This window comes from Palaemon carinicauda, chromosome 3 (assembly GCF_036898095.1).
Source record: "Palaemon carinicauda isolate YSFRI2023 chromosome 3, ASM3689809v2, whole genome shotgun sequence".
NCBI lineage: Eukaryota > Metazoa > Arthropoda > Malacostraca > Decapoda > Palaemonidae > Palaemon > Palaemon carinicauda.
The window spans coordinates 62,531,341-62,553,311 of NC_090727.1; the positions used below are offsets into that span (position 1 = coordinate 62,531,341).

Here is a 21,971-nt window from a genome sequence, read left to right on the forward strand (position 1 = left end):
ATAACCATTAACGAAGTATCTAATATACTAATTTGTAAATTATTTATAAGAAATCGTGTACATAGACATTTAGTTTATGGAATTGTACTTCTGTTTCTTGTATTTTGTACACTGACTCTTTTTTTCTTAAGATAAAATTAATTTTGAAGAACAATGTTTCACGTAAATGGATATCATAATCATGATTAAATCAGTAAGTTGTCTTTTATATAGTTATCCCAATAGATTTTCGGTGTGCAAAAAAAAAAAAAAAATTCTTTTAACGCAGACCGATGTCAAAATCTAATCTTTTCAAACATCTTCATTATGGCATTAGTGTCTTATCTTAATTGCCTTCCTGGTTTTCTTTCATCTTAGTCTTTTCATGATTGTATAAACTTGGTTTGACATTTTATCCAAAATTGACATAGGCTACGTGTGCCACGACATTCTATTTGAAATAAATGTATATGTGTATTTAAACTCTTCAAAATTTGACCTCACTGTCGTGATCTGACTTGTACCAAATTGACTGATAATATTGATAATATTAGTGTAGGAATTGATTGGACTGTCTTAAGCCCTGTCTACACGATCGAGCATGCCCGATGGGCAAACAGTGATACCAGGCCACAATAGTTAGTGAAAATGAGGGTTAATGACGTCAGAAGCAGGAAAACTAAAGGCAGGGATCTGGCAACACTGTTTGCCCGCTTCTGACGTCATTAACCCTCATTCTTACTAACTATTGTGGTCTGGTATCACTGTTTGCCCGTCGGGAATGCTCGACCGTGTGGACAGGGCTTTAAACGATAAGGAAGAGTCTTGTATCTGAACAAAATTTTGTAGACAAGTGTATAAAAGTTCTCTGCTTTCAAGTAGGTTTTGAAAGATAGCCCGCTTTATAGTTATTTGAACCTTGGTATTGAAGTTGTCTCAAGATGCCTAGAATTGTTATTCTGTAGAAATCTATCATTTATTAGACAGACTAACTTGTAAGATGATGCTTATTTATTCTAAGTAGTATAGAATTATAGTACATCAGATTTGACGAAGTCAGTTGAAGGTTGTTACACCACAAAGAAACATGAATCCTATATATTAAGCTCCTCAGCTAAGGTGTGCTCAAGGAAAGAGCTCTATACTGACATAAGGCCTGCCTGCCTAATCTGACAATGATATACTTTACATGAACTGAAAAGAGCTCTATACTGACATAAGGCCTGCCTGCCTAATCTGACAATGATATACTTTACATGAACTGAAAAGAGCTCTATACTGACATAAGGCCTGCCTGCCTAATCTGACAATGATATACTTTACATGAACTGAAAAGAGCTCTATACTGACATAAGGCCTGCCTGCCTAATCTGACAATGATATAATTTACATGAACTGAAAAAAGCTCTATACTGACATAAGGCCTGCCTGCCTAATCTGACAATGATATAATTTACATGAACTGAAAAAAGCTCTATACTGACATAAGGCCTGCCTGCCTAATCTGACAATGATATACTTTACATGAACTGAAAAGAGCTCTATACTGACATAAGGCCTGCCTGCCTAATCTGACAATGATATACTTTACATGAACTGAAAAGAGCTCTATACTGACATAAGGCCTGCCTGCCTAATCTGACAATGATATAATTTACATGAACTGAAAAGAGCTCTATACTGACATAAGGCCTGCCTGCCTAATCTGACAATGATATACTTTACATGAACTGAAAAGAGCTCTATACTGACATAAGGCCTGCCTGCCTAATCTGACAATGATATACTTTACATGAACTGAAAAGAGCTCTATACTGACATAAGGCCTGCCTGCCTAATCAGACAATGATATACTTTACATGAACTGAAAAGAGCTCTATACTGACATAAGGCCTGCCTGCCTAATCTGACAATGATATAATTTACATGAACTGAAAAGAGCTCTATACTGACATAAGGCCTGCCTGCCTAATCTGACAATGATATAATTTACATGAACTGAAAAAAGCTCTATACTGACATAAGGCCTGCCTGCCTAATCTGACAATGATATACTTTACATGAACTTAAAAGAGCTCTATACTGACATAAGGCCTGCCTGCCTAATCTGACAATGATATACTTTACATGAACTGAAAAGAGCTCTATACTGACATAAGGCCTGCCTGCCTAATCTGACAATGATATACTTTACATGAACTGAAAAGAGCTCTATACTGACATAAGGCCTGCCTGCCTAATCTGACAATGATATACTTTACATGAACTGAAAAGAGCTCTATACTGACATAAGGCCTGCCTGCCTAATCTGACAATGATATACTTTACATGAACTGAAAAGAGCTCTATACTGACATAAGGCCTGCCTGCCTAATCAGACAATGATATACTTTACATGAACTGAAAAGAGCTCTATACTGACATAAGGCCTGCCTGCCTAATCTGACAATGATATACTTTACATGAACTGAAAAGAGCTCTATACTGACATAAGGCCTGCCTGCCTAATCTGACAATGATATACTTTACATGAACTGAAAAGAGCTCTATACTGACATAAGGCCTGCCTGCCTAATCAGACAATGATATACTTTACATGAACTGAAAAGAGCTCTATACTGACATAAGGCCTGCCTGCCTAATCAGACAATGATATACTTTACATGAACTGAAAAGAGCTCTATACTGACATAAGGCCTGCCTGCCTAATCAGACAATGATATACTTTACATGAACTGAAAAGAGCTCTATACTGACATAAGGCCTGCCTGCCTAATCAGACAATGATATACTTTACATGAACTGAAAAGAGCTCTATACTGACATAAGGCCTGCCTGCCTAATCTGACAATGATATACTTTACATGAACTTAAAATAACTGAATAAAAACATAGGCAGTTATATAGCTACACAAGAGTTGGATTACACTTGAATAATAATGCAAACTTTAACTGACTTCTCGTACTGGACTGTTGATTGTAGTAAACGTTATGTACTGTACATCATGTGAGCTTCATATAGACTTGATTGATTGAATTACTGTTTGACGTATAACAGTAAATACAGTAAAATACAGTTGTTGTTTGATTACTTGCTGCATGGGTCTTATTGGAATGCGTATTTTGGGAAATCTGAATGATATCTTCATCCGGAAAAATGAAAATAGATGTTTTTGATATATAAAATTGGCTCTGAATGTGTATTAGTGTTTAATGTTCCCTAATCCATTATTAACCGTGGCTAAAAACTAATGTTGCCACATTATAATAGTTGGTGCATTTTAACCATATGCCAAAAAAACAAAGACCATTGTTTAATTCAGCTCAGTGTTTTAACCCACTAAAGGTGCCAATTGCAATACCATGTTTACATATTACTAGCTACTGTAACACCTTTGTAACCCCTCAGTTTAAGGGATTTTATGCAGAGCCTAATGCCTGTATTAAAAAAAAAAAAAGTATTGTAACCCAAAATGTTTTTCACAAATGACAGCTTTTTGTAGATGTAGGCCATCCAAATAATTTTGCAGTTGATTTAAGATAGAATATCCTGCAACTTCACCGAGGTCAGCAGAAATCTATAGCTGCTCTGACTCTGCAATGCTAGTTTTGACCTTCTGCTTCAGGATGCCAGTACGTGGGTCGTCTTTATGCTGTGGGAGAAGTTCGTTATAATGGAGAATGCCAAGAGCAGTGCCGCTGTGGTACAGATGGCCAGTTTGTCTGTGGCCCAGTGACATGTCCCGCTGGACTTTTCCTCAGTGGCCAACACTCCAAAGAAGAGCTATGTATCGAGCTGAGAAATCGACCTGAAACTGATGAATGTTGTGTCGTTGTGGTCTGTGCAAACAACCTAGAGCATCCTTCCCGGTTGATAGCCCCTGGTAATCACCGCCTTGGACCAATCTCGGCAGAGGAAGCTTCTTTCGGAGCAAACACCCCCCCGCTGGGTCGTAGCGTCTCCCAAGAACGACCACAGCCCATCACGGAAGAAGAGTACCAGAGAAGGAGAAACTTGAAGGATCTCGAGGATGAGCTGAATAAAGGCCTAAATGGCAAGAAGCCTACAGAAAGTAAACAAAACTCAAGCCATTCTGAGAATCATAAAGCTACCGAGTCTGCTGATTCAGTACGGAAGGTTGAAGAAACTGCAAATGCTACTGTAGAGCCGGAAGTTGAAACAAGTACTCATCTGAATGATCTCTCTGAATTAGTAACCACTGTGGTACCAGATATTCCACTGGAAGATGAATTGGTAACAACTATGGTACCAGATATCCAGCAGGAAGATGAAGAAGAGACGGGAACGGAGAAACCCATGCCAGCAGTGGTTGTAGAACTGAATGAACACGGGCACGAAATCCACAGAATAACTGTTGAAGAGCAGGTCGAAGTGGTCACGCCGCCGATGATCGGCGAAGTTGAATCTACAACGGCGCCTGCAGAAATGGAAGAAACGACAACCCCGCTTCAGACTGAAGCGATGACCACAGAACCTGTCCCTGTCGAGGATGAAGCAAGACCTGGTTCTAACCGGGAGGGCAAGAAGACTTCAGGTAAGACAGCATCGGTGGTGACAACGGACTTTATGAGCTTCAAGCAGCCATCATGGATATCTTGCAGAATCATGCACCATGTTCATTGCTGTGCGCTGACTTTATAAACATCCGACTTAGGTTAACCGTAAAAGACAGTAGTCTGCTTTATAAAATGGAACAAAATCGACGCAAGGAGTGACACACTTAGAGTAGAAATAAAGAGGATTAAGGACATTTATGTAGACTGCACAATGTCACTGAACACAGTAGACAGCACTGGAATATGTTAAACCGTTAATGTGAAAGGTATATCTTCAAATTGATTCATTTCTTGGAAGCTCCATAAAGTTATTTGTTTATTTATTTCACAATGTCCCTTATCAAATAGATAAAATCAATCCCTAATGTTAGAATCAAGTATAAGGATTATTCAGAACTTGAAAATATATCTTTTGGAATGGAAATTCAGTCGCCTTCAGAAATCGTTGAAAATTGTTTCTTTTCTTTGGTCCAAATATCTATTCGTTAAGAAAGCTATTGCATGGTGATGCCATCTTATTCAAAACTTTTAACGTTATGGAGAAGGCAAAATTGGAATTTTTATTCTTAATTTGACCATTTTTGTGTTTATTTCAGTGCTGACTTCTTCCTTTAAAGTGTTGGTTTTAAGCAGTAGAGCGTGTGTGTGTGTGTGTGTGCTTTTAGTTGTCCAATGATTGTTTTAAAAGCTACATTGTAGATTTCACCTTAGGGTACACGCTTCGTGTGGTGGCCTGATGTGTACTGTGACACAGTTTAGCATTTAGTTTACTGGAAGGGTTGACTTAGCTGGCACTACATTGAACATACTAGCACTTGTATAAAATGTTCCCGATGGTGCCATGAAAACATATCTTGGCGTTATAACTGAAAATCAACCATTATTATTTGAATGTTTGATTAACTTTAAGAGAGAACAGCTAATGTTACATAATAACTTATCAAAATATGGTGATTACAGATGCAAAATTATTTTTTATATCACAATACTTTATGAGGAAGGTCTTGTCCTTCCAATATATAATTTATATGAATAGTTTACCTTTAGGTGTTAACTGGAACGTTAGAATTGTCTTTTGGATTTGAAATTGGATCAGAATGACTTCATTATTTACGGAAACGGCTTGGTCAAGTTTCAAGGTCCAACTCCATACGAGTTAGAACTCCTAATTTATTTATTTTTTTTTTTTTTATATATAGAGGATATGTCTTATTTCAGAGATTGAAGTGATATAGGTAAAAGGGAAACTTTTTCAACGAAGATTGAAGAAAGTTCAGTTCTAGGCTTTTTCATTTTAAAACTTTACTTAACTTTTTCTCTGTTTTAGAATAAAATCATATGAATTTATATTTTAAACATCAGCCATGTATAAAGAGAATATGCCTTAGATAGATTCGCAATGAATATGAACATAGTTCAGAAATTAGAAGCCCAAGGAATCATGAAATGTAAAGTTGATTTACGCATTTTATATTAGAAGATAAGGGACTTAATACCCCGTTATGTCAGATACAATATATTTTAAAGACACGATTATATAAGAGGCCTTTGATTTATGAAGATTATTTCTATAACTAAAACTCATGAAAAAAAACGAAACGAAAAATTCCTCGTTCCTTCTTTGGCTCAACAAATCAGCTTCAAACAGAATGTGTTCATCTCACAAACATTCGGAGATACCAACAAAATCAACTAAAATCATAAATTTCAGAAATTGTATAAACAGTTCACAATGAAATACTGCAATTCAATGCAGTAAGTAATACGACATTTGCAATATTTGTTGTCTATTGCAGCTGGAAATTTGATCACGCATAAGTGACAATAATAGAAAAAGAACTGGACTTTCTTTTTAAAAAAAGCAAAACACACTTAACTGGCAAAGGCTAAATGAATTGGGCAAATACAGCTAATCCCTTGACATCAAATATGTATCACACAATAGCCCCAGTGATGGTTTGCCAATTCATGGAAATGGTAATATTCCTGTGGGTGAATTTGGGGCAACATTAACTTTGGAAGAACGAACATAATCTTTCATAGAAAGTAAAGGTTCTTGATGAATTGGATGAGCTAGTGAGCTGTTGCTTTCTGGCAGGTTAAGGCAAAATGAATTTTACATTTTAAGGTTAGGAAAAAAAAAAAGTCTGTCCCATATCCTTCAAAGGTTTACTCCATTCGGGGAAGGATAGTCATGGTTGTTTTAAAGACGTCCTTGTTACAGACACGATATCCTTCGGGATATTCGCTCCAGGGACAGAACCCTGTGATACCTCTACAGGTAAAAATTCTCTGGTATATCACTCGCAGGAAATATGCTAAGTAGAAAGCTACCTAGAGGAACATCCATCAGGACAACATGGCTACACTGTTAAAAATTTCCAGTAAAAAAACGGTAAAAATCCTGGAATAAATGTTGCCAGGCAATTACCGTTTTAAAAACAGATATAATGACGTGAACATGTGATATTACGATCACCAACCCGTAAAAGATAATAACAAAGTAGGGTAAAATTACGGTCACCTGTATTTTACTGAAATTACGGCTCAGGATAGTATATTTTTACGGAGAATTTCCGATTATAATTACGGATTTTTTAACTGTGTATCCCAACCAAAAATAGAATTTTCCTCTGTCAAAATCCTTTTTTTTAGATATTCCAGACATCTTGACTATTTTCCCTCATCAGGGATCATTCACTTAGACGTGGACTTCTATCCTTTTGTTTTTTAGTTTTAATTTCATTACATTAATGTAATTAATGTACTTATGTTCCTTTGCTATGTTCATGGTTTTTTTATATTATCTTATCGCTTGCTCTTCTGTCCTCATTACCGTTTCATTTCGATTAACAATTAAAAGTTATTTTTCATTTGTATATATTCAGACTCGCATATTAGTTTTATGATTGATCGTTATGAGTACAATTTTGCTTTTCTGATTTAGTGTTTTCTTTTTTTTTAATAATAATCTAATATTTTTTTTGTCACAGAAAAAGCTCTTTTCACCAACGAATCATCAGTCGCCTTGGAAAAGGTAAGGAAAACGTTATTATTTTATATATATAGATCTATATATATATATATATATATATATATATATATATATATATATATGTATATATATATATATATATATATATATATATATGTATATATATATATATATATATATATTGATGTATATATATAATATATATATATATATATATATATATATATTATATATAATATGTATATATAATACATATATATATATTATATATATATATTATATATATATATTACATATATATAATATATATATATATAATATATATATATATATATATATATATATATTATATATATATATATATTATATATATAATATATATATACATACATACATACATATATACAATATATATATATATATATATATATATATATATATATATATATATATATATATATAAATATAAATATATAAATTAGGTACATAATACTAGAATTTGTAATATTTATTTCAGTAGTCTTTCGATTTAATTAAAATTTTGTCATTATTTTTTCTGGGTCGAAAATTGCCGTATTCGAATATATCGAAATAAATATATATCGCCCAAAATTTGATTGTGTTAGAATTGTATTTTGCTTCAAGAATTTATCAATGAACAAAAATGTATCAAATTTATCAAATTAATCTTTACAAAAAAAAAAAAAAAAAAATGTGATAATTGATAAAAAGTTGAAAAAAAAAATATATAATAATTTGATTTCATAATAACTCCACTAACAGGAAGAGGTAACCGAACTGAAGGTATTAGCCGTCACTTACGATGCCTTAACTCTCGTCTTGCCTTCGACCAAGGGAGGAGATGTCTACTATAAGGTGAGAATCATTACTTTAACTTTTTTTTTTTTTTTTTTTTTTTTTTTTTTTTTTTTTTTTTTGACTTATTATACCCGAGTTTCCATAATAAAGAACTTGAGTACGTTTGATCTTTCAGTTTTTAATTGAAGCGCCTGGTTCCTACCATAGTAGATATTAATGCATCCTGTGACACAAACCGTGGCGTAGGGAGAAATGTCTTAAATGGTAGGCGTAGCTAAACTCAAGAACTCAAACAGACTGGGGTTCGAGTCCCGCTCAGACTCGTTAAGTTCCTCTGGTCGCTGCAACCTCACCTTCCTTGCGAGCTAGGGATGGTGGGTTTGGGGGAGCCTATAGGTCTATCTGCTGAGATATCAGCAGCCATTGCCTGGCCCTCCTTGGTCCTAGCTTGGATGGAGAGGGGGCTTGGGCGCTGATCATACACTCGGGCACACTATTCTATCTAATTTCTCTTCCGCTTGTTTTATTAAAGTTTATATAGTTTGTGTAGAAGATATTTGTTTTGATGTTACTCGTCTTAAAATATTTTATTTTTCCTTTTTTTCTTTTCTCACTGGGCTATTTTCCATATTAGAGCCCCTGGGCTTATAGCGTCCTGCTCTTCCAACTAGGTTTGTAGCTTAGCAAGTAATGATAATAATAATAATAATAATATGGTCAGTCTCTAGGGCATTGTCCTGCTTGGTAGGGCAATGCCACAGTCCCTTGCCTCTGTCATTCATGAGCGGCCTTTAAACCTTAATAGCTTATAAATATTTATCATGATCAGGTGATGGAATTCTATAAAACAATAAAGATTGTGAAGCATGTAAGACTCTTTGAGTCATTTGTGTATTTTGATTTGATTCATCATCTTATTATTATTATTATTATTATTATTATTATTATTATTATTATTATTATTATTATTATTAGCCAAGCTACAACCCTAGTTGGAAAAGCAAGATGCCATAAGCCCAAGGGCTCCAACAGGGAAAAATAGCCCAGTGAGAAAAGGAAATAAGGAAATAAATAAATGAAGAGAACAAATTAACAATAAATCATTCTAGCAAAGGCAACAACGTCAAAACAGATATGTCATATATAAACAATAAAAAGACTCATGTCAGCCTGGTCAACATAAAAAACATTTGCTCCAACTTTGAACTTTTGAAGTTCTACTGATTCAACTACCCGATTAGGAAGATCATTCCACAACTTGGTAACAGCTGGAATAAAACTTCTAGAATACTGTGTAGTATTGAGCCTCTTAGTGAAATAAGATTTATAAAACAATTTACCCTAGTTCCATTTTTATATGTTTAGTACTTATAGAACTGCTGTACTTCAGTGGCGTTCATATATACGAGGATGCCTTTTACGTTCGTTATACTAACGTAGGATACGTTCTGTGTATTAAAAATCGTTCTTTTTCATTTCAGCAGTGTTCAAGTGAATGATGCTCTTAAAAATTTTATAGATTTATCTTAAGAGCGAAGACGCGTTTACTTGTAGTAAATAATAAATTTCTGTTATGAATAACTGCGTTCATTTGATTAACATATTGTTTTTGTTATCCCATTGTAAGAAAGCATAATTTCTATAGCTTTTCAGTGTATGGAGAGGGACGAAAACCTATTATACAGTATAGTAGAGCAGCTGACATCAACAGAATTTTAATATTTGTCAATAATTCGGAATGAGATGAATTGGAAAATTACGAAGATTGCGCTTGTGTTGGAACATTCAAGTATAGCCCTGATATTTATAACTAGCTACTGTTTATACATTATACATTCTAATTTTGTCAAGTTCATTTGAATAATGTATAATCTCGCAAAGGCTAATTCACCGTGCTTGCATGATTTACTTGCAAGCAAGACATCCATCAGACATACTATACGTGAACTATACGGGACAATAAATGCAAGCAATATATTACATTTGGTTTCCTGTGACTATGGATCCGTTTAACACGTTTATATAAGACAGCAATTATTATTATTATTATTATTATTATTATTATTATTATTATTATTATTATTATTACTTGCTAAGCTACAACCCTAGTTGGAAAAGCAGCATGCAATAAACCCAGGGGCTCCAACAGGGAAAAACAGTCCAGTGAGGAAAGGAAACAAGGATAAATAACATATTTTAAGAACAGTTAACATTAAAATAAATATTTCCTATATAAACTATGAAAACTTTAACAAAGAGATATAAGACAGAATAGTGTGCCTGAGTGTACCCCCAAGCTAATCGTCGAGTTGCGTTCATATGCCTGACCCGCCCAACTTCGTTTCTGTTTGCAGTCGTCCAATGGGACTGAATGGCAGCGAGAAACGGTGGAAGCAGGTCAGGACTCCTTAGTCCTGAAGGGACTCCAGCCTAATACGAAATACACTCTCAAGTGGACCGGGGAATCTAGCGGATCTCCCAAAATGAATGTTCATACGGAAGGTACGTATAGCATTTAGTTGCCATAATATTTGTCTTCACTTTATTTCCATAGTTTTTTTTCGTCAGATTTAGAATATTATACTTTTTATATGCATGTAATGTATGTAAGCTATAGTGATTAATCTTATTCTTCAGCTTTCCATTCCCCCCCCTTTTTTTTTTTTTTTTTTTTTTTGTAACAATCTTAAAGCTCTTGAATCTTTCTTTGGAGTTAAAGCCGCCGTTGAGAATATATTTCGTGCGGTTTTCGCAATCTTAGTTATGATAACCATTTCAATAAGTAAATTGATAAATTCTTAAAAAAAGGCTATATATATATATATATATATATGTGTGTGTGTGTGTGTATATGTATGTATATATATATATATATATATATATACACACCTTCTTCTTCTTCTTCTTCTTCTTCTTCTTCTTCTTCTTCTTCTTTGGCTGCATCTTTTCCCACTTTTATGTGGGGTCGATGTATCATGCCAGTGTTCTCCATCTACCTCTGTCCCACACTTCACCAGGGGTTAATATCACAATCTCCACTGGCCATATTGGTTTTGGCTAATTTTTCATGGCCGGATGCCTTTCCTATCGCCAACCCTCCTCATTTACCGCATTTATCAGTTGAAAATTTAGGTAAACTTTGTAAAATAACAAAACAAAAAGAATAAAAAATCTAGAAAAATGAAGGAAAAAATATTAACCACAAAATTATAAAAAAAGAAAAAAAAAAACTGATTGAAGGACATTCAATATCCGTTCTTCAATTTCTTATTTTTATTCGGTTTTATCAACTGTAATTAAAACACCGAGGATACCGCTTTCGATAAAGGGAAAGTTAACGGGGAAACTGAGAGAGAGAGAGAGAGAGAGAGAGAGAGAGAGAGAGAGAGGCTTTACAATGATGAAGGAATCTAGGTATTTTTTAAGATTATTGGAAATGTTGCAAATAAAGACAAAATTACATTATGATAAGTGTCATGAAAGAGAGAGAGAGAGAGAGAGAGAGAGAGAGAGAGAGAGAAACTTTTACATGGATGAAGGACTAGGTATTTTTTAAGATTATTGGAAATATTGCAAATAAGGACATGAAGTTACATTGTGATAAGTGAAAAGAGAGAGAGAGAGAGAGAGAGAGAGAGAGAGAGAGAGTATTAAGGTTCTGCAGTTGCTGAAGACTTCATGCTCTAGCGATGACCTTGGGCAAAGTCAACAACACCCCAGGAAGGATATGTTTGTGCGTATGCCTGCATCTGTTATTTTAATCCGTAAGGAGTCTCTCTCTCTCTCTCTCTCTCTCTCTCTCTCTCTCTCTCTCTCTCTCTGGGGCATGAAAATGTGCCTTCGTCTTTATTCGCAATATTTCTAATAATCTTGAAAGATACCATGATTCCTTCATTTATGTAAAGTCTCTCTCTCTCTCTCTCTCTCTCTCTCTCTCTCTCTCTCTGTCTTGCGTGAGGTACAGAGGCAAGTAGGCCTTGGTTCCCTTGTGGTTAACTTTTTTTAAATTCCGTCGGAAGTTGGTTAATGATGGTCATTTGTTTTATGTTTATTCATTATTTTTATTACAAATCTCTTATTAAAGAATAAATTTGTTAGATACCACGTCTTTTTAGTGGGTTTTGTTTTTGTTATTTTTTATCATTAATATTTCTTATTATTATTACTAGTAGCAGTAATAATAGACATTGCTGAATCACAGTTATGGAATATAAACGGTCTTTTAGTTATTACGATTATTATTACAATTACTGCTCCTCTCACTTTACGATTATTATTGCTATTACTGCTCCTCTCACATTACGATTATTATTGCTATTACTGCTCCTCTCACATTACGATTATTATCACAATTATTGCTCCTCTCACATTATGATTATTATTGCTATTACTGCTCCTCTCACATTACGATTATTATTGCTATTACTGCTCCTCTCACATTACGATTATTATCACAATTATTGCTCCTCTCACATCACGAGTATTATTACAATTATTGCTCCTCTCACATTACGATTATTCTTACAATTATTACTCCTCTCACATTACGATTATTATTGCTATTACTTTTCCTCTCACATTACGATTATTATCCCAATTATTACTCCTCTCACATCACGAGTATTATTAAAATTACTGCTCCTTTCACATACGATTGCTATTACAATTATTGCTCCTCTCACATCACGAGTATTACAATTATTGCTCCTCTTATATCACGTTTATTATTACAGTTACTGCTCCTCTCACATCACGATTATTATTACAATTATTGCTCCTCACACAATGAATTTCATACCAAATCAACCAACCCATTACATAATGATTCCCTGACCATTAATATCTCACCGTACAATGCTCATCCAATCTCTACTCCTCTTCCTGCAGACGGATGCATTTTCAAGAACGAGACCTATGGGGTGGGCGACGAATGGTCTATCGGCTGTGAGGAACTGTGTGTCTGCAGGCCAGGGGGAAGGCCCCACTGCCACACCAGGTGTCTCTTCGTCCCCGGCGCGGTTCAGGTAATGTGACTATGAGGAACTTTTGATTTTCTTTTTTGTTTTTGTTTTATGTGGGTGTTGTTTGTAATGATTTTATTGCACATACTGGCAATCACTTGCATCGTATATACAGTATATATATATATATATATATACTGTATATATATATATATATATATATAAATATATATATATATATATATATATACTGTATATATATATATATATATATATATTTATACATACATACATACATACACATGAGTGTGTCTTTTCAGCATGCACTGAATGGCCTTCTACATATTTTTGTGTGTGTGTGTATATATATATATATATATATATATATATTTATTTATTTATTTGTGTATAGTCACAATAATTGGTGTCAGCTGTATGTGCCATATGTTGAAGTAAATTTAATAATGGGTTTTCACTATCGCTTAACTACGTTACTTGTTATTAGAAACGACAAGTAATGAGTTTGGATACGATATTCTGTTCATTTTCTTATTGATTATATATGAAAAAAAATTTTATTCAAAGTTTTAACAGAAGCCTTTCTTGCTCTTTTATAATAATTTTGAGGATTGGTGAAGTTTGTTTTTATATTTGACTGATTAAGCTTTTAAAAAATATTTTTGACTGATGATTTTATTTTGATTTTTATGATTGTTTTTAATGTTTTGGTGATTTTTTTTATATATATTTTTGATGACATGATCTTTTTCTTTTAATAGTTGTGATGACTCATGAAGTTTTTTTTTTCTATTTTATTGGACTGATGCTTTGTCTTCATTTTGGAAAGTATTATTGACTGATGATTTTATTTCAAAATTTTTTTAATTTTTTTTTTTAACATTCTGACAACAATTTTATTTTTTTTTTTATTTTGGTGACATGATTTTTTTATGACATTATTGGATTTTATGACATGATTTTTTTTATGACATGATTTTTTTTTTTTTTTACTTTTATGATTTTCTTTTTACTTTTTTTGACATTTTTTTATGACATGATTTTTTTTTTTACTTTTTTTTACATGATTTTTTAAAACTTTTTTTGACATTTTTTTATGACATGATTTTTTTTTTTACTTTTTTTTACATGATTTTTTAAAACTTTTTTTTTACTTTTTTTTATGACGATTTTTTTTATGACGTTTATGACGATTTTTTTTTTTTTAATATTTGTTATGATTTTTTAATATTTTATGGGACTGATGCATTTTTTCATTTTAGTTTTTATACGTCATTATATAATATTCATAATTAAGCTGCTCATCTAAACGCAATGAAAGTTTATGGCATTTCAACACATGTAATTTGAGCGTTCGAAGAATCCACGAGAGCCAAATGAGTGGGGTTTCGCATGTGTGTGTGTGTGTTTGTATGTTCGTGTGTATGCCTTTCCATGCTCTCAAGTCATCTTCGTGAAATCAAGTTGCTCTCTCATATGAATCCTTTGTAATTTCTGAAATTTGATAAAGACAACGATAGAAGCGACTATAGAAATGGACCACGGAAAAAAAAAACGACCACGAAAATTGATGAAGTTATATAAAATGAAAAAAAAAATGAATGGAAAAATAAGATTTTTATACCTCCCCTGGCTGTTTTTTTTTTTTTTTTTTTTTTGTGTATGCATGTGTGTGTGGATATGTTTCTTAGATCTAAGTAAATGACGGTAATTATCAGAGATGGTGTGTATTCATGTTTATAGCTTACCAGTACCTTCTTATGTTAGTCCCCAACAGATATTTTTTGCTCCAAAAAGTTCATTTATTATCCTTCTGAAACACTCGAGGCTTCCTCCCATTCCATCCTAATCCCTTTCCACACTTAGAGAGAGAGAGAGAGAGAGAGAGAGAGAGAGAGAGAGAGAGAGAAGGGAGTCACTTAATACAACTAATCTGCATTTTCAAGTCAAAATATTTATCGTAAAAATGTTAGAATCGCTAAATATATAATTTAAATCTATTGCTAAATAAATGGAGAGAGAGAGAGAGAGAGAGAGAGAGAGAGAGAGAGAGAGAGAGAGAGAGAGGTATGAAAGCGAATTGGCAATTTTTTTCTTTCGTAATTATGAAATAAGTTTCTTTGGAAGGAATAGTGTTCCTTCACTGTCATCTCCTGACACGATAAATCAACTTGAATATTTTATAAACTTCCTCTTGCTTTAAAGCAAGAATGAATATATCAAAACATCGTATATTTTCCCTTGAACGTCAAAGAAAATCATACAAGCCAGTTGCATATCAAATTAAAAACTTTCTCTCTCTCTCTCTCTCTCTCTCTCTCTCTCTCTCTCTCTCTCTCTCTCAATTTCTTTACATACGAAATAGCAAATACTTGGAATAGACTTCCAGCGGATGTAGTAAACAGTAAACGAGTTCGAGAATAAGTTAGACAAGATCATAAGAACGCTCTAAATGCTTAAACTAAATCGCCCTACCAAAGATCAAATGGAGTCTCTGCGGATGAACTAAATAGTCTTTGAGACATCCAAAATCCTTGCAACACACACACACACACACACTCTCTCTCTCTCTCTCTCTCTCTCTCTCTCTCTCTCTGTTTGTCCCTTCCCACGGACTGCTGGACATTTTCATCACTGTGTCTGGAAGACCACAGGAATGCCAAGGCTATAATTTGCCATATGTTTTTTATTTACGTTTTTTTTTAAAAGATGGTCCTGAAACGTTGTTGTTGTTGTTGTTGTTGTTGTTTCCATTATTATTTATTACCTGCTATCATCTTTATTTTGATGATATCACTATTATTTTACTGTATTTTTTATAATAAAGTGATATTTATCACAAGCAGTTGTCTTTATTTCAAAAGGAATACATTATTGTAATCAGACCATAATATTTTGATCATAAATTTTGAAAATATATTTTTACTATTTATTTTAATAGTGATTCTAATACAGTACTATCAAATTAGTCTGGCTTATCTAAAGCTCACAGTTCTCAGTTGAATGACTGTTCTTATCTGGTCTTCCACTGCCTTGGGTTAGAGTTCTCTTGCTTGAGGGTACACTCGAGCACACTACTCTATTTTATTTCTCTTCCTCTTGTTTTGTTAAAGTTTATATAGTTTATATAGGAGATATTTATTTTAATGTTGTTACTCTTCTTAAACTATTTTATTTTTCCTTGTTTCCTTTCTTCACTGAGCTATTTTTCCTGTTGGAGCCCTTGGGCTTATAGCATCCTGCTTTTCCAACTAGGGTTGTTTCATAATAATAATAATAATAACATGGTCGAATTAAGATATACTCTGATCTAACCTTTCATCCCTATGTTTGTTTATTCCATACCAATATCCCTTGTTCAACATGAGCTACCACAGTTGAGTCACTAGTAGGTACGTAGATACTCTTATTAGATCCACAGTGGAAAATTGGTGTTTAAAGGAACCTGGCTTGATGTTTCCTCCTCTCCTGGTGAGCCAACAGGCCCTGAAGAAGCCAGTAATTCTCTTTGGCGTAGAATTTGTCACCAAATTTTGAAACCATCATCTGCGCATGTCTCTTTGCCAAGTTATTGTGGTCTGATTGGTAACGTCTCTGCCTGGTGTTTGCCAGACGGGCGGTTCGATTCCCGCTCAGACTCGTTAGTGATATTAGTGTCTGCAACCTTACCATCCTTGTGAGCTAAGGTTGTGGGGTTTGGATGAGCCTATAGGTCTATCTGCTGAGTCATCAGCAGCCATTGCCTGGTCCTAGCTTGGGTGGAGAGGGGGTTTGGCCGCTGATCATATATGGTCAGTCTCTATGGCACTGTCCTGCTTGATAGGGCAGTGTCACTGTCCCTTGCCTCTGCCATTCATGAGTGACCTTTAAATCTGTATTGTTAATTTAACCATGCATTGAAGTCCATTTCCATTTGGTGCTGGAACATGGTGTTAAAGACCAGATGCTCATGGAAGTTTAGTCCAACATTAAAAGACCAGTTTCATTTGTTGCTTTGATCCAGCACTAAAGACAGCTATAGTAAAGACAAACTTAGATTTCCGGTGATCAATCTACTTTAAAGAATTTTTTTAATTCTTTCATTCTACCTTATTTTGAGCATTGTTTTCCTGTCTCGTCTTCAGCTGCTAATTCCCATCTTAATTTGTTGGACAGGAACTTACTGTGTATTAAATTTCTTATTCCTGATCTTGATATTAATCTCTGGCATCATCGTTCTGTTAGTTTGCTATGCATCTTGCTTAAGATTTTTCATAACTGACCATCCTTTATATCCAGATCATCTTAGTAATATTAGATATGCAGTTAACTCTAACAGTCGTGCCTTCTGCATCTTAAGGGTCGATACTATACATTCTTTAAGTTTTATTCTACCTATAACCGGATTGTAGAGTGAACTTCTTAATCAGGCAGTTGAATAAATGAAACTTCAGAAGTTCAAACTTTCAGTTAAGGTTTTTATGTTGAACAGACTGACAAAAGTCTCGTCATAGTTTATATGTGACAGATCTATTTCAGTGTTGTTACTGATCTTAAAACATTTTATATAGATTATTAATATCTTCTCATGTAGTTTATTTCCTTTCCTCAATGGGCTATTTTTTTTTTCCTGTGGGAGCTCTTGGGCTGATAGAATCCTGCTTTTCCAACCAGGGTTTTATCTTGGCTACTATCATGTTACTCAGACCTAGCATTTGGAACTACATTTGCTGATGGCTTCGACTTAGCATTAAAGACCAGGTCACATGAGACTTTGACCCAGTATTATAAACCAGGTGCACTTGCGACTTCGACTTGGCATTAAGGACCAGGTCACACGGGTCTTTGACCCAGTATCATGAACCAGGTGCACATGTGACTTCAATTTTGCATTAAACACCAGGTCACACGGGTCTTTGACCCAGTATCATAAACCAGGTGCGCATGTGACTTCAATTTTGCATTAAACACCAGGTCACATTGGACTTTGAACCTGTTTTAATCTAGCACCAGGGACCAGATATAGTTGTGGTGTGGACCAGCATTAGGGACCCGTTAGTTGCTAATATGACATACCATATATCAGGAACCCGTTACGCTTGTTACCGAAAGTCCCATTACATTTGACACCCATCAGGAAGCACATCTCAAGGCGAGAAACCTCTTCTATAAGCCTCAGTGATGGAACCCTTCTGATCACCAACATCAAGATATTTGCAATTGCACCCTCTGTTGCTCTTTGCAGACCAAGTGTGAAACTCTAACGGGGTTTGCACTTGGCTTCACAGTGTATCTTCTTCTTGGATAACATTACATTGGCCATTTTTTTTTTTTCCATTGAAAACATTTTTTCCCATTTTTTTAAGTTCCGTTCTTTTGGTTATTATGATTGGCTTTCATTCTTCTCTTACCTTTTTTTTTTTTTTTTTTTTAATGTGTGGTCGGAGTTGCGGAACCTCGTCACGGTAATGTTTAGCTTGTTATAATTTTATCACATTCTTTTCAAATTCATTTGATTTTTTTTATTTGTATTGAGTTGATGGGAGAAGTACAAGAGGAAGGCCAAGGTTTGGGTGGATGGATGGAATGAAGAAAGCTCTGGGTGATAGGAGGATAGATGTGAGAGAGGCAAAAGAGCGAAGTGTTGCTTACCATAGCTAAGTTTCTCGTATACCCTTAACAAGAGGAAAGTGGCCACTGAACAATTACAGTGCAGTAGTTAACCCCTTGGGTGAAGAAGAATTGTTTGGTAATCTCAGTGTTGTCAGGTGTGTGAGGACAGATGAGAATCTGTAAAGAATAGGCCAGACTATTCGCTGTGTGTATGTAGGCAAAGGGAAAATGAACCGTAACCAGAGAGAAGGATCCAATGTAATACTGACTGGTCAGTCAAAAGACCCCCATAACACTCTAGCTGTAGTATCTCAACGAGTGGCTGGTGCCCTGGCCAACCTACTACCTACAAAGTCTCATTACAATACATCTCGTCACACTGGTTCCTTACACCACGTCTCATCACTATGTCTCATTACACCACGTCTCATCACTATGTCTCATTACACCACGTCTCATCACTATGTCTCATTACACCACGTCTCATCACTATGTCTCATTACACCATTTCTGATCACTGTCTCATTACACCACGTCTCATCACTGTCTCATTACACCACGTCTCATCACAACCCATCGTACCGAACGAGGTCTCATCACAAACAATCTCATCATTGAATGATTGAAGACATAAAGACTTTCAAGAGGAAACTGAAGGCTTTCTTATTTCATCAGTTGTATGACAGTGACGATTCAACAGTAAATGAAGAATATGAGACATGAAACGTTGAATACTCTGAACGAACAAGGTAAAACGTCAGTGGAGGTCCTGTAGAGAGTGGGGTTCCCCTGCTGTAGGGGACCGGAAAAGCAGCCGTCAAAGTAGGTTTCGCTGGTCTGCTGACATATCGTTCAAAATTCGTTCCATGTAGTTTAATCGTTTCCCCAATATGCCAGACTCAATCAGATTGAATCTCTGCCCTGTCCAGCTCTTCCAAGATGGGGTTCTTCCTGTCCACCTGTCCAAGATTCCGTCATACTTTTCCGTATTATTATTATTATTATTATTATTATTATTATTGTTATTATTATTATTATTAGCTAAGCTAAAACCCTAGCTATAAGCCCAAGGGCTCCAACCGGGGAAAATAGCCTAGTGATGAAAGGAAATAAGGAAATAGATAAACGATATAAGAAGAAATGAAAACTTCAATAAAATATTTTTAAAAAATTAACAACATTAAAACAGATATTTAATATATAAACTATAGAAGGACTTATGTAAGCCTGTTCAACATAAAACATTTGCTGCGAGTTTGAACTTTTGAAGTTCTACTGATTCTAAGCTACTGGGAAAGCTTAGAAATTCAAACTTTATCTTCCGCCAGTGTTGAGGTTTCGGAAATTGTCGTTTGATAAACTTTAATGGAATAGTTTATTCTGGAGGATTTTTAGGCATTGTCCTTCGATGTCCCCAAGGACATAAAAGGATATAAAAGGGAGAGTTATGAATTCAATTCTTAAAGATTTGGTTGTTCCATCTTTGGTCATCTTAGTAAGGCTTGATGTAATAGAGTTTAATGAAGTTAATTTAAAATGAAAATTTGTGTTTATATGGGGATGTTTTCAACTTGTCAACTATTTCTTGCAAGTACTGGACACACACACACACACACACATATATATATATATATATATATATATATATATATTTATATATATATATATATTTGGAATATAAACTCCTGTATTTACGGCATTCACGAACGTTCATTATTTGTCTGTATTACACATGGTTAATTACTTTTAAGTTTTACTGAACTATAGTAAATAATTTAAAACAGTAATAATTTTATTTTGTCTTTTCAGGATCCAGTGTGCACAGAACGAGTTGATCCCAATGATCCAGACTGTTGTGTTGTATACGATTGCCAGAAAGGTAAGAGGAGAGAGAGAGAGAGAGAGAGAGAGAGAGAGAGAGAGAGAGAGAGAGTGTTACAAGGATTTTGGATGTCTCAAAGATAATTTAGTCGACCCGAGGAGACTCCCGTATGTTCTTGGTAGAGCGAATGAGTTTTAAACGTTTAGATAGTTTTTATAATCTTGTCTGACTTATTAGATATATTGTTTGGAATTGCTTATGGGTAAGTAAAAACTAGATTTATATTGGTCCATTATACTACTCCATTAACTGGTGTAGTTGTTTCCCAACCAATCAACCAAGATCTTTAGACTTTTCAAACAACTACGTTGGAGGAACATCATTATGCAACTACCGTAGATGGCAGGTAGCAATCTTGGCTGAGAGAGAGAGAGAGAGAGAGAGAGAGAGAGAGAGAGAGAGAGAGAGAGAGACTGCTCAAGGTCACGGCTGCGCTCGCTAAATTGAGACCTGTGAATAATGACGAGTGTGAGAGAAAAAGAGAATGAAAACCAAAATGATGGCAATGGCATGTTGGAAGACGACTGCCATTGAGAGCATCCCTCGAAGCGTAGCAATGTCGCTTGGCAAAATTATAGGACACGCAGAGCGTAGTCACGCTGAAGAATGGTGACGTTCAGTGCGTTTTATTCCACTGCTTTTTATATTTTTTTTATTGGTTTGTCACCGTGGACGCTGATATGTAATTTTATTCTTCTAAATAGTTCCGGTTTGTACTATTGTTCAAGTCAAGTCTGTAAAATCAAGTATGCGAGAAATTTCATAAGAGGAATTAAAGGAAAATTTGATTTATATTCTTTTTATATGGGAATTTCAGTCTTACGACCTTCATTTTTATGCATAGAGTAGAGTCACATAAATATATAAATATCACTTATTTTTATAATCTTGAAATTTCCATTGTGGTTGAAAGAGGCCTCCCTGATAAATTTATGAATTCAGTTCCATGAATATTAACAAATAATGAGTCTCGCCACTGTCTCACATGCATTCCTGTCATCTGTGTATTGACATGCCATTATTCCAACACTTCCTGGAGAGAGAGAGAGAGAGAGAGAGAGAGAGAGAGAGAGAGAGAGAGAGAGAGAGAGAGAGAGAGAGAGAGAGAGAGTAATGTGCCATTATGGTTTAAGGGAAGATGATGGCC

General features: G+C 34.6%; 1 protein-coding gene across 3 annotated transcripts in view; it reads left to right on the plus strand.

Moving 5' to 3' along the window:
- The window catches only part of LOC137638311 (uncharacterized), a 63,945-nt gene that overhangs the window by 4,057 nt on the left and 37,917 nt on the right, over nucleotides 1-21,971 (plus strand). For 2 of the 3 annotated variants that reach the window (XM_068370370.1, XM_068370371.1), the window contains exons 2-7: nucleotides 3,606-4,535; nucleotides 7,551-7,594; nucleotides 8,336-8,428; nucleotides 10,726-10,873; nucleotides 13,259-13,395; nucleotides 20,752-20,821. In XM_068370370.1, coding sequence (XP_068226471.1) covers nucleotides 3,606-4,535; nucleotides 7,551-7,594; nucleotides 8,336-8,428; nucleotides 10,726-10,873; nucleotides 13,259-13,395; nucleotides 20,752-20,821 — 1,422 coding nt within the window. The remainder of the gene's footprint in view (nucleotides 1-3,605; nucleotides 4,536-7,550; nucleotides 7,595-8,335; nucleotides 8,429-10,725; nucleotides 10,874-13,258; nucleotides 13,396-20,751; nucleotides 20,822-21,971) is intronic. The other variant, XM_068370372.1, reaches the window with a different exon arrangement.